This window comes from Schistocerca cancellata, chromosome 7 (assembly GCF_023864275.1).
Source record: "Schistocerca cancellata isolate TAMUIC-IGC-003103 chromosome 7, iqSchCanc2.1, whole genome shotgun sequence".
Lineage (NCBI taxonomy): Eukaryota > Metazoa > Arthropoda > Insecta > Orthoptera > Acrididae > Schistocerca > Schistocerca cancellata.
In genome coordinates, this window is record NC_064632.1 from 288,999,756 (window position 1) to 289,013,808 (window position 14,053).

Here is a 14,053-nt window from a genome sequence, read left to right on the forward strand (position 1 = left end):
TTACTTTCCGAACAACTCTGGTGGAACTGAAGGAAATATCGAATGGTTATAGAGAAATGCAGCAAAAATTGTCACAGTTCAGTTTCACGTACAGACGAGCTATCTGATATGCTGAAAACTTCAAGTGGCAGAGAGACCCCAACTGACCCAAGTAGACCTCTTGTAAAGCTTCAAGAAGCATTATTGAGTGATAAATCTAGGAATATGTTACAGACTCATCGATTCCTTGGAAAACGCGAGGGTAAAAACATTCTCATTACGCCACGCATAAGAATAATAAATTAAGCAGTCTCCTTCCAGCACTCCACACGAGAATGAAATGGTTAGAAATCCTGATACCCTTGCGTACCTTTTACGTACTGAAAATTACGATCTGTCATGCAATGGTTTGCGGAGTATAGGCGCATTTGCTTCTGTGCTGCAAGAAACCTTTGAACAAATAGCAGTTCACTATATACGTAAGTTGTCAAATATTTTCAATGAAAAATGTAGCCCAACCGGCCCTAATTGTTGTTGTTAGTTCATTATAACAATAATAACAGTAATAGTGATTCGACTTGTCAAACATAATATTCCGCGCTTGGTAGTTTCTGAAGTATACTTCGGGTTTCCTTGAAACAGACAGCTCGTTATCCATTCTTCGAGTTTGGTAGTTCAGGGCTACTTAAAGGAAATTTATTTATTTACAACGTTACACTATCTTTTTAGTGCACTACACTCACAGCACCATGGCCACACTTTGGCACTGTGTACATAATCATAACCATAAACTGATATGATGTAACCGTGGACGATTGTAAGAAACAAAAATCCGTCAACTAATGAAGGAAATAGTTCCTCAAATGAGATGGTAACACACTTTATAATACTTATAATGAGAAAATAAACAATGTAGATTACATCTACATCTTCATCTACATGATTGCTCTGCAGTTCAAAATTAAATGCCTGGCAGAGCGTTCATTGAACCACCTTCAAGCTACTTCTCTACGGTTTCGTTCTTGAACATGGCGCAACAACTATGGGCACTTAAGTCTTTCCGTGCGAGCTCTGATTTCTCTTAGTTTATGATGATGATCATTTCTTCTTATGTAGATTACTGCATCACGTTTAATAAAAGGCGAAATGAAACTATGAAGACAACATAACTCAGGTACAGAAACGAGAAATGGATAAATATAAAGAAAGGTAGCAATAAAATATAAGGAGCGTGGGGTACTGTTGAAGAAGACAGTTATAAATGAAAACTTTGATGATGCGTTGAATGCACATTCTGTTAACGAGGAAATCACGGAATATAGACAGAGGTTGATTTAACACGTGAAGAATGAGAGGTTGAAGGAACAATCTGAGCTACAATAGAAAAGGAATGTGAGACTGAACAGGCAGATTTTCAGTCCCTGTATACAAGAGGACGACGACAGTGATTCGAAACGTAATTTACAACCTGCACTCACACTCGGCGCAAAATTTTTTCTTCAACGAAGTCGTTTGTATCACTTAATTGGGTTCAACTTTGTTTTATATCTTACTCAGAATACAGCGGAATTTCATTGTTGGCAAAAGCATTAGTATTAAAGCGAAAGACAAAATGTCGGTAAGTTACGAGGCCAGAGATTTTCGTTACCGCTGCCAAACCAACGTTCTGGAGACTCCCGAGTCAGAACGTCTCATATAGTACTGTCTCAATATACTTGTGTGACATATTGTTGGAAATCGGCTATTTTTTTATAGGTAACTGTCATAACGCATGCAGCTTGAGTTAGCAAAGTTTATCGAATTATATTCACCTCACACACCACCGTCTATGAAAATTTCATCGCTAAGGAAGACATAATGTTGCAATGAAATTTATTCCACAGATTAGGGACACGGAAATACAGAAATGATTAGAATTACAGAACTGTGTATGCACATTCTTCGAGCGAAATCAGTACGGCGCGAAGTCACCACGTGCTGCAGCGACAGTATCTAGACGGCGTTGCAAAGATTCAAAGAGGACCTGAATATGCTTCTGGGGAACACCTTGCCACACAGTTTATAGGAGTATGCACAGAGCACAGACAAACGTATTTTCATCTGGATGGGCCCGCAGCCTTCATAAATTTGATAAATGACGTGATTCCACCAGGCTATATTTTAAATTACCTTATTTGCATTATTAGTTTCAGCCAGTGTGGGCATATTGTCGTCAATTCGTGAAAACATCGTGTGCCATGCATATTTGAGCACAGCACGGTCTTCTACGGTCATCTTATAAAGTGTAACGTGCATGACAGTTAAAGTTCTTTCGCGAACGGGAGCATTACCACCTTTCCAAAATGTCACATACAGCCAGAAGCGCCAGGAAAACGAATCATGTAATGCGTATTACGAATCACACTACTTGCTTTCTGCAAATGACACGTGTATGAATGCGTCCGAAAATTTGTGGGCCGACTCGTTTCATAAGTGAAGCGTTATTAAGCCTCCCTGTGCTTGAAAAGGAACAGAAAATGTATGAAAGAGTGTGAGAAATGACTGACAGCTTGAGGTAGATGGCATATTTGTCCCACTCCTTTCTGTCATTAAGAGGTAGCAGTAATTACAGTAATCGCCTATCAACTTGCATAATCCTGCCGCTTTGCACAGGATGTAAAATGCGAGACCTCTGATTCTGTAGATAGACAGGGAGACCGCTTGTCGCAGAGGTCAAACAGTTTCAGTTGTAGAGCAGATGTTGAAAGGGGTCACGCTTTTTGTTGATGACCGATGAGATTTCTCCGGTCGTGTGCGCGGGAGAGAGAGCCGCGACGACAAGAAAAAGGGTCATCTTCTCTTTGAGCTTGGTCAGAAGCGAATTGTACAGTTAAGTTACTCTGTTACGCTTTGAGGGACAACAGTAATTTAGAGTATTAGGAAGTGAAGCTAGTAAAGCGTAACTGATTATTTCTTTTTTCGCGTTCAGTTTGTTCTACCCGGAGCTCTACTCATTTCTTTCGGTGTTCCCCGATTTTTAATTCTTTAAATAGCTCGATGCGCTTTTTTGTTTTCGACCACGTGTGACTAGCAGACTTTTGTGATGTAGTTTCAAAAATATTCCTATACAAGAAAGAGTCAGCCTTTTGTAAATGGTGTTCAGGAATACGGAAGTGTCTTGAGAGAATTACATGCGAATTTAGTTTCAAAACACTCTGAAAATACCTCTCAAAATTTGATGTTTTAGAACCTATTATTACATATCATTATTGTCCTTTGGGCTATTTCTCTTTTGTCAAAAAGACTGAAATTCATAAATACAAAAAACACAAAACTAGGACCAAAAACATCTACAAAGTCTTCAAGGCCTTAGATTAGTAATGATCCTAATACATTTGCATTCATGTATTGGAGACCTGCAACAGCATGTTAGATTACAGTTTCGTTGAACAACTGTAAGCATCTCCTGCAACTTATAAATTATTTATTACTGTATATTTTAGCATCAGGTTACTCAAATGGTGTATGGTATAGCAACTGCTTTTTAGCTCTTCACTTGTATTACTTGTGTTTTCATTACGGTTTTAGTGCATTTTAGAATTTTACGTTATTTTAAGGATATGGGATAGTGTGCTCGATAGACTGACCATGCTTGAAGCTTAGAGAAAGTGAGTGTAGCTCTGTACATTTACTCATTGTTTGACGAAACTTTAGCCATTTTAGCTCATTCGTTTCCACTTATTTTTCGTATGGGCGCCGTTAACCTTGCTATTGAGCACCCGTAAACACACGCGCACACACACACACACACACACACAGTAAAACTACAATTAAAATTTACTGGAAGCCACTGTGTTCACCTACGGCATTATGCCAAGTTCTTTAAAATTGTTTTGGATTTTTTACAAATTATTGTAACTACGCAATACAATCATATTTCATAATATTTAGCTATTTAATTGAACCGATCTTAAGTAAAATATACATAGCTGGTTTCTTTCCATATCACGCACAGCTCGTAGTAAAGCCTCTGAGGCGGAGCCACCCCAAAAGGCATTTCTCGATAGTGGATTAAAGGATTTGAATTATCAGCACTCATTTCGAATATTTACGACACGATTTCACACAATGACAGTCAACGGTTTTGAATCTACGGATATCGGACGATGTTTTCCGAACAGTTAGTACCTACTAGGTGAGAGATGTGTCCATGAAGAGGCGTTTTTCGGGCGTGGCTGCTAAACAGTATAGCTACAGAATAGAGAACGGGAACTCGGCTGCGGTCTATGAGCCAAAATTTTGTGCGCATGCGTAAAATCGGCAGTACTGAAACCGAGTAACAGACCACGCCTGAAGTCAAAGGCAAAAGATTACGTTTTGTTTATTTAATTAATTGTGTATTTTGGCGGCTGGGATTAGCTACAAGTAAACAGTTCTTTGATACACCGTTAAAGTTAGAAATACATAATGAGCACTAATAAGAGAGAAACCCACACAGGGGAGTGACGAGTAGTTCACACTAAGCGTCTGATGGCAGTACTCGTCAAAACCGAGCTTTAAGGTTTTCGTGCTGTAAACAATAATATCTCATTAAATCGTAACAATACTGTTTTTTTTAAATTATTCACAGCTTTATCAACACTTGCAGCTAATTTTTCGGTAGGGGTTTTCGGTTTCCTCTGAGAAATTAAAAATGACTGCTTTCGAATTTGTGGATTTTCTTCACGACCATACGTAATACTTCTCATTCGATTGTGAGGAAACTAATGGGCGCACAGAATTGATTTCTTTCGTATCTTATAGTTTCATATCACAGTTAGAATATGAACTGTGAATTTTTTTGGTACATATTGTGGATACTGGGATAATTAATTTGCTAATAGTCTGTACCATAAAATTTGAAGGGTTTTCAGTGCAAAATTTGGTACGTGGTTACTTTACGTTCAGCTCATTGTAGCTGATGTGGTGCTGTGAACTAAACGTAGCTGACTTGCTGAAATTGTCTACAGTATGCTGAAAATTTATTTGAGCGCGTTGCCTGACAGCACCACTTGCACATAGTCTGCAGCTGTGTCCTGAACTGTTCGTTCAAGTAGACCCACATTTCTCAAACTAGCGATAGCGATTTATTGATGTACTGGAAGAAAATGATGAATAAAACATTCCAGACCAGCAGTTACTTAATGTAAAAGCTGGAGCAAATCTCACATTTATGACAAAGCATGACAGAATGTTCCTTGCGACACTTATCAATCGTAATTTATTAAACGAATATGATTCATATTGCGTTCCACGTTACAGCGAATTTATGGGTCTTGGCTAATTAAATACATTGCATAAATTAAATTTTAATGTAGGTTACTATTATACATATGTAAATAAGAAATAAATTCGCTGATCGTCAATATCTTGGCATCAATAGTCTTAGGTACGAAAATTTGTGCTGGACCGGGACTCGAACCAGGATTTCCCGCTTTTAGCGAGCGGAGACAAAAAAGTGAAGAAGTAAAATAAAATGTCTGCAAAGAAAAGAAGCGATATTTACAAAACAATATACCTCATTGTCATATAAAGTTAAAAGTAGCGACAGTTCACAGTTAGCACACTTGAACAGTAAGGAATTTAAAAGCCTTAGTGATCAGTTTTCATTAAATATTTATCACAACTTTAATAGCGTTTCCTTTCGTAATTTTCTTTTATTTAGTGGGTTAGATTAATTACCCTTCGTAAGAATGTCCATTGCGAGCCGTAGTAGTGGGGAGATGTCGTTTCGCGGTTACTGGATTTCAATACGGCATCGAGTGCAACGCTTTATTTAAAACATATCAAAGGAACCGCCTCCTGCTTTCTTTTCTGTATATTTTCTGTTCTGTGGTAGAACTTATGGACCTTCAAATGGCTCAGCCGCTTCCAGCCTAGCCGTCCTACGTAACGTGTACATGATACGAGGCCCACGAGAAAGACAGGCCGCGGCGCGTACGTCACGAATGTAGGCCTGAACTGGCTCGATGGCTCAGCTCAGCGGACAACATGCGTTTCTAAACCTGTTAACTTGCAGCTGGGCGTGTACCCGTTAGCGAGAATTGCATCTTCTACTGGAATCTGACATAATGAAGTCTTACTGATTAACAGTACTCCAACAAAGTTTAATTTAATATCAATATTCGATAGAAATGGTATAACAACTTTTTTATTGCATTTAGTCTCTTCTGTTTACCAGTCCTCATTTCATACAAGAAGTGGTGCCTTATGCAACTGAAAATCATTTTGGCATGTTTTTAATTTTACTATACCCCAGTACAGCCATAACAAATTATAAGTAGGTCTATGGACCTCTGATCATTGTAGGATTAATAACCGTGAGACTCCATAATAGCAGATTCTAGTAGAAGATGCAATTCTCGTTTGCACGTACACATCTAGTAACGAGTTCACGGGTGTAGAAACGTAGTATGTCTGCTGCGTTCAGCAACCGAGCGAGTGCGGGCCTACGTTCGTGACGTGCGCGCGCGGCCTGTGTTTCTCGTAGGCCTCGTACATCATGTATACGCCACAGGCAGAACTTGGGAAACGCCATATTGAGTTTCGTCTTAATGAGTTGAAGCCCGTATTTGGTGGACTTTCGTCATTTGAACATAAGCTTCTTCAAAGAGGCGGCACATTGAAGATCTCTTGAAAACGAGTCGTTGTTGGTACATTTTGTTGTAAAAAAAATGACAGGAAATGTCATATTGGTGGTTAAAGAGTAGTACTATTTTGTTGTTTTGGTATTATAAATTGCATGTTATGAAAGCATAATGTTTCAAGGCACTGGCCCATTGAAGATGAATCAAAACCAGGTCGTTCTTGGTACGATTCGTTATAATTAACTGCAGTTAACGGCACATCGGTGATCCTACAGTATAAGACACTGGGGCGCTGTAGCTTGCACAAGCGTAGCAGAGTATCGGTTGGTTCGTTGCTGTCTGTTTCTTCCCATCTTGTGATAATATTGCGTTGTACTTCCTGTGGAGCTTGTTTCACTGTTATACGCCAGACATACGCTTCCAGGAAATTATTTCTCATTTTCACACTAATATCTCATTACCAGTAGACCTGTTTTAATGAAGAAAGCCGTCATCGCGAATGCTAATTTACTTCTGTTACCATCTTTGCTTCGAACAGAGTATGTAGTGTTAATTCCAAAATAGGAGAATCCGTTGGCTTTTTCCACTACAGTGTCGTCTGCAACGCTGATGCGTTTGGTGAAATCGAAAATAATATTTGTTACTCGTTATCGGACTCTGATATTATGCTCGTACCAGCTACAATGTGCTTGGTACAGTCGTCGAAGTAACTGTACCGCGTAACTGACACTGTGTAGATTTTATGCCTAAATGTAAAACCGCTCTCAAACATAGCACATTTTTACTGCTTGTTACATATCTGTCCGAGTTGCAAAGGCATTCACGAGTCAAAGTTCCAGTTGGCGTAAATCGACAGTTTTTCACAAAATGTTGTTTTATCCGAGAAAGAAATCGTTGCTCGCTTCAAAGCAGCGTATGATTTGATATTTACTTCAGAGATGGATTAGGAGCTGCTGCTCACTGCACAAGTCGCCGATCCTCGTCAGCTGTTTCTTATTTTCCTGCAGTCTTCGAGCACTGTAGCCTCCATACAGACAACAGCACTGCCTGCAAACAACCCGAACTACCAACGCTCCAGTTACGTGGTATGTGTTTCTTTTACAGTTATACCGAAGATTGTTTTTACCTTATTCGTCTTACACGGTATTTCTTGAGCTGCATTTTCATTATATGTAACTGAAAGGTCGTCACTGCTACCAGAACAGTAGGTGCACTGCCTCAAGAACGAAACTTAGCCAAATTTGGATACTCGGAAAAATCAGTTACGTGAAACTGTTCCTTCAACGACGGTATGTCTTATACCTTTTCTATTCATCAGATATAGCAGTTACATAACAGGTTTACTGCCTGTATGAGTGATGTGTTCGTAACATGTCGCTTCGCAGCAGTTACGTTGCCACGGAAACGGTTGCGCTTGTTGCAGGTGACGAGCGCGCCCGGCGTGCCCCCAGCGCCCCGACGACCCAGCTACGGCGCATGCGCAGCTCCGCTTAAGGCGAAGACGCCTCCGGACGCCAGCAGCCTCCACTCGCCAGATCTGGACGACGCCTCCGACAAAGGTCAGCAAGGGAAAAATTAAAGCTCTAACTCTGGTCAAATGAAATCCGACACGGTACACAATGAGGAAACATGCTTCACAAAAGCTACACTCCTGGAAATGGAAAAAAGAACACATTGACACCGGTGTGTCAGACCCACCATACTTGCTCCGGACACTGCGAGAGGGCTGTACAAGCAATGATCACACGCACGGCACAGCGGACATACCAGTAACCGCGGTGTTGGCCGTCGAATGGCGCTAGCTGCGCAGCATTTGTGCACCGCCACCGTCAGTGTCAGCCAGTTTGCCGTGGAATACGGAGCTCCATCGCAGTCTTTAACACTGGTAGCATGCCGCGACAGCGTGGACGTGAACCGTATGTGCAGTTGACGGACTTTGAGCGAGGGCGTATAGTGGGCAGGCGGGAGGCCGGGTGGACGTACCGCCGAATTGCTCAACACGTGGGGCGTGAGGTCTCCACAGTACATCGATGTTGTCGCCAGTGGTCGGCGGAAGGTGCACGTGCCCGTCGACCTGGGACCGGACCGCAGCGACGCACCGATGCACGCCAAGACCGTAGGATCCTACGCAGTGCCGTAGGGGACCGCACCGCCACTTCCCAGCAAATTAGGGACACTGTTGCTCCTGGGGTATCGGCGAGGACCATTCGCAACCGTCTCCATGAAGCTGGGCTACGGTCCCGCACACCGTTAGGCCGTCTTCCGCTCACGCCCCAACATCGTGCAGCCCGCCTCCAGTGGTGTCGCGACAGGCGTGAATGGAGGGACGAATGGAGACGTGTCGTCTTCAGCGATGAGAGTCGCTTCTGCCTTGGTGCCAATGATGGTCGTATGCGTGTTTGGCGCCGTGCAGGTGAGCGCCACAATCAGGACTGCATACGACCGAGGCACACAGGGCCAACACCCGGCATCATGGTGTGGGGAGCGATCTCCTACACTGGCCGTACACCACTGGTGATCGTCGAGGGGACACTGAATAGTGCACGGTACATCCAAACCGTCATCGAACCCATCGTTCTACCATTCCTAGACCGGCAAGGGAACTTGCTGTTCCAACAGGACAATGCACGTCCGCATGTATCCCGTGCCACCCAACGTGCTCTAGAAGGTGTAAGTCAACTACCCTGGCCAGCAAGATCTCCGGATCTGTCCCCCATTGAGCATGTTTGGGACTGGATGAAGCGTCGTCTCACGCGGTCTGCACGTCCAGCACGAACGCTGGTCCAACTGAGGCGCCAGGTGGAAATGGCATGGCAAGCCGTTCCACAGGACTACATCCAGCATCTCTACGATCGTCTCCATGGGAGAATAGCAGCCTGCATTGCTGCGAAAGGTGGCTATACACTGTACTAGTGCCGACATTGTGCATGCTCTGTTGCCTGTGTCTATGTGCCTGTGGTTCTGTCAGTGTGATCATGTGATGTATCTGACCCCAGGAATGTGTCAATAAAGTTTCCCCTTCCAGGTACAATGAATTCACGGTGTTCTTATTTCAATTTCCAGGAGTGTATTAATAAACTGTCATATTTGATTATACTGTCAGATCTTTCGCACTTCTTTGGGGGCTTTAATGCTGAGAGTAACGATACTCTAGAAACTTTTTCGTTTTTACATTTCCTTTCACAAGAATTCATTGAATTACTCTTGCTCTAAATAAAACAATGATAACCAAATACTGCAACTTAATTTAGCCTGCAAGCTATATTTTCTGCAGTGAATTTGAATTTTTCTTCCACAATTCGTAGAAAGCGTGAAAAGCCTTTACTTACAAACAGAAATTGATGTAAGTAGATCCTACTTGTAAATTAAGCTTGTGAAGTTCACTTAGCTTTCAGCACGATATCTTTACTTTTACGAACTACCATTTATGAAACTTCTTGGCAGATTAAAACTGTGTGTCGGGCCGAGACTCGAACTCGAGACCTTTACCTGCCAGGAAGTTTCATATCAGCGCACACTCCGCTGCAGAGTGAAAATCTCATTCTGGAAACATCCCCCAGGCTGTGGCTAAGCCATGTATCCGCAATATCCTTTCTTTCAGGAGTGCTAGTCCTGCTAGGTTCGCAGGAGAGCTTCTGTAAAGTTTGGAAGGTAGGAGACGATGTACTGCCGGAAGTAAAGCTGTGAGGACGGGGCGTGAGTCGTGCTTGGGTAGCTTAGTTGGTAGAGCACTTGCCCGCGGGAGGCAAAGGTCCCGAGTTCGAGTCTCGGTCCGGCACACAGTTTTAATCTGCCAGGAAGTTTCATATCAGCGCACACTCCGCTGCAGAGTGAAACCTCATTCTGGTACCATTTATGATTCGAACTGTCAGATCCTTAATTCGTAGTTTATAATGCTGTAATACTACTCGTCTTTCGGCTTCAGACAAGATATTGATGCCTCGTTTGAGTTACGAAAAGAAACATCCAAATATTGCTATGTGGAAGACCAGTCTAGATTAGAAGCTCGTTTACACCTTTTCTTTTTGAATCAATGAAGTTCTGGTAGGTTCTTATCAGTCTGTTAATGAAACAAGGACCATTTCACGGTCAGGAAACACAGTACCAGAAGGCTACTTCATAATTATGAAGTCTTTTCCTCATTTTAAGTTCGATAGCTATATAATGTCAGAAAAATACACTCCTGGAAATTGAAATAAGAACACCGTGAATTCATTGTCCCAGGAAGGGGAAACTTTATTGACACATTCCTGGGGTCAGATACATCACATGATCACACTGACAGAACCACAGGCACATAGACACAGGCAACAGAGCATGCACAATGTCGGCACTAGTACAGTGTATATCCACCTTTCGCAGCAATGCAGGCTGCTATTCTCCCATGGAGACGATCGTAGAGATGCTGGATGTAGTCCTGTGGAACGGCTTGCCATGCTATTTCCACCTGGCGCCTCAGTTGGACCAGCGTTCGTGCTGGACGTGCAGACCGCGTGAGACGACGCTTCATCCAGTCCCAAACAGGCTCGATGGGGGACAGATCCGGAGATCTTGCTGGCCAGGGTAGTTGACTTACACCTTCTAGAGCACGTTGGGTGGCACGGGATACATGCGGACGTGCATTGTCCTGTTGGAACAGCAAGTTCCCTTGCGGGTCTAGGAATGGTAGAACGATGGGTTCGATGACGGTTTGGATGTACCGTGCACTATTCAGTGTCCGCTCGACGATCACCAGTGGTGTACGGCCAGTGTAGGAGATCGCTCCCCACACCATGATGCCGGGTGTTGGCCCTGTGTGCCTCGGTCGTATGCAATCCTGATTGTGGCGCTCACCTGCACGGCGCCAAACACGCATACGACCATCATTGGCACCAAGGCAGAAGCGACTCTCATCGCTGAAGACGACACGTCTCCATTCGTCCCTCAATTCACGCCTGTCGCGACACCACTGGAGGCGGGCTGCACGATGTTGGGGCGTGAGCGGAAGACGGCCTAACGGTGTGCGGGACCGTAACCCAGCTTCATGGAGACGGTTGCGAATGGTCCTCGCCGATACCCCAGGAGCAACAGTGTCCCTAATTTGCTGGGAAGTGGCGGTGCGGTCCCCTACGGCACTGCGTAGGATCCTACGGTCTTGGCGTGCATCCGTGCGTCGCTGCGGTCCGGTCCCAGGTCGACGGGCACGTGCACCTTCCGCCGACCACTGGCGACAACATCGATGTACTGTGGAGACCTCACGCCCCACGTGTTGAGCAATTCGGCGGTACGTCGACCCGGCCTCCCGTATGCCCACTATACGCCCTCGCTCAAAGTCCGTCAACTGCACATACGGTTCACGTCCACGCTGTCGCGGCATGCTACCAGTGTTAAAGACTGCGATGGAGCTCCGTATGCCACGGCAAACTGGCTGACACTGACGGCGGCGGTGCACAAATGCTGCGCAGCTAGCGCCATTCGACGGCCAACACCGCGGTTCCTGGTGTGTCCGCTGTGCCGTGCGTGTGATCATTGCTTGTACAGCCCTCTCGCAGTGTCCGGAGCAAGTATGGTGGGTCTGACACACCGGTGTCAATGTGTTCTTTTTTCCATTTCCAGGAGTGTAGTAATTATACAACGAAGAAACAAAGCATTATGACCACTGCCCACCGCATGATTGAAGGCCCGCTAGTGGTGTTACGGTTAAGTGACACGATAAGTAACTTACAGGGTGACAGTTATTGAACCATGTGAAATAAAATGGTTATAACTTCTGAACGGTTTGCGTCAGGATGTTCAAATTCCACGGCTGGCCGCGGGGCGTGATGGGAATTAGTATTCGCTGTATGGTTTGAAACCCACTTACATTTGGATGGGTTCATCAATAAACAAAATTGGCGTATTTGGGAGACTGAGACGCCGCATTTCGCGATCGAGAAATCTCTTCACCCTCAACGGATGACTGTGTAGTGTGCCATGTCCAGTCACGGAATAATCGGTGCGGTATTCTTTGATGGCATGGTGACTGAAGAACATAGGTGAAGGTTTTGGAAGATGATTTAATCCCCACTATCGAAAGTGACCCTGATTTCGACAAGATGTGGTTCATGCAAGACGTAGCTCGAACGCATCGAAACAGGAGAGTGTTTGATATCCTGGAGGAGCACTTTCTGGACCGCACTGTAACTCTGGGGTACCCAGAGGTCATTGGCATGGGCCTCGATTGGCCTCCATATTCTTCGGATCTGAACACATCTCCCTTTTGTGGAGCTGTATTAAAGACAAGGTGTACAACAATAGCCCCAACAACACTGCTTAGCTAAATATAACCATTCAGAAGGTCCGCAACAACATCGAAGTTCCCACACTTCAGCGGTTCATGCAGAATTTCGCTATTCGTTTGCGCCACATCATCACCAATGATGGCAGGCATATCGAACATGACGTAACGTAAAACCGAATATATGTAGTCACGTTTCCATGTTGAATAAAGTGTGTGCACACCGTAGTTTGCAACTAATTCACGTTTCTTCATATACTTCAATAATTGTCACTCTTTATATAAGCGGGACAATGACGAATGGAGAACCATTCTAGCGACGATATGGCATACTGCAAGAAAGGAAGAAGCCAACGGAAACATTTAAGTAAACATCCAGAAAGCTTTTATCGTCGCTATCCTCACAGACTTTCGCTGATAGAGTGAATTCAAGTAATAGGTTATCACTAATGAAGAGACACCTAAAATTGTGAAAGTGTAATAATACCGTAGCGAAACATTTACGATGAACATTTTAAATTAAGTCTAACCATAAATATTATTAACATCAATCGGAAGAGACAAACGATTATAATGAATCACTGTTTAGAGTTTTCCGCTGCGGTTTGGAGGGGTTATATCTCAATCTACATTTGGATACACGCGTATTTTTGGGCATAATCTGTGCACTGTCTGGTAACAGTAAACGTAGAGAAAACTATTTATTACGTGACAATATACATACCTGTAAATATCCACAAATTGTAATATATTTCACCACTGTTGCTACGTCATTACATTAAACGTTTGTAACATTTGTGACACCCTAGAGTTATTTCAGCTCATAAAAATTGAGACATGTGACAGAAATACAATTTCGGAAACGCTGCTTTGACCATTGAAAGGCTTTTATATTACTACCTGCCTAAGGAAACAAAGCACTCACAGAGCGAGGTAGCACAGTGGTAACACACTGTAGCTACATTTGACAAAACGATGGATCAAAGCAGCTTCTGGTAGCCCATGTTTAGGTTTCTGTGGCTCCTGTAAATCGCTCAAGGAAAATACCAAACAAGCTTCTTTGGTAAAGATTCGGTGCTTCATTCACTGTCCTTCCTCGAGCTAAGCTTATGCTTTATTCCTAGTATCCTTTTTTGACAATGGGACACTCAATCCTAATATTCTCCTCCAAAAAAAGAAAACATTCAATTCAGTATGAATAGATAATCTTAAT

General features: G+C 43.5%; 1 protein-coding gene across 1 annotated transcript in view; it reads left to right on the top strand.

Annotated features, from left to right (window-relative positions):
- The window catches only part of LOC126092242 (dipeptidase 1-like), a 704,929-nt gene that overhangs the window by 200,124 nt on the left and 490,752 nt on the right, over positions 1-14,053 (top strand). Inside the window, exon 3 of the mRNA XM_049907748.1 lies at positions 8,008-8,143. Within this exon, the coding sequence (XP_049763705.1) occupies positions 8,008-8,143 (136 nt within the window). The remainder of the gene's footprint in view (positions 1-8,007; positions 8,144-14,053) is intronic.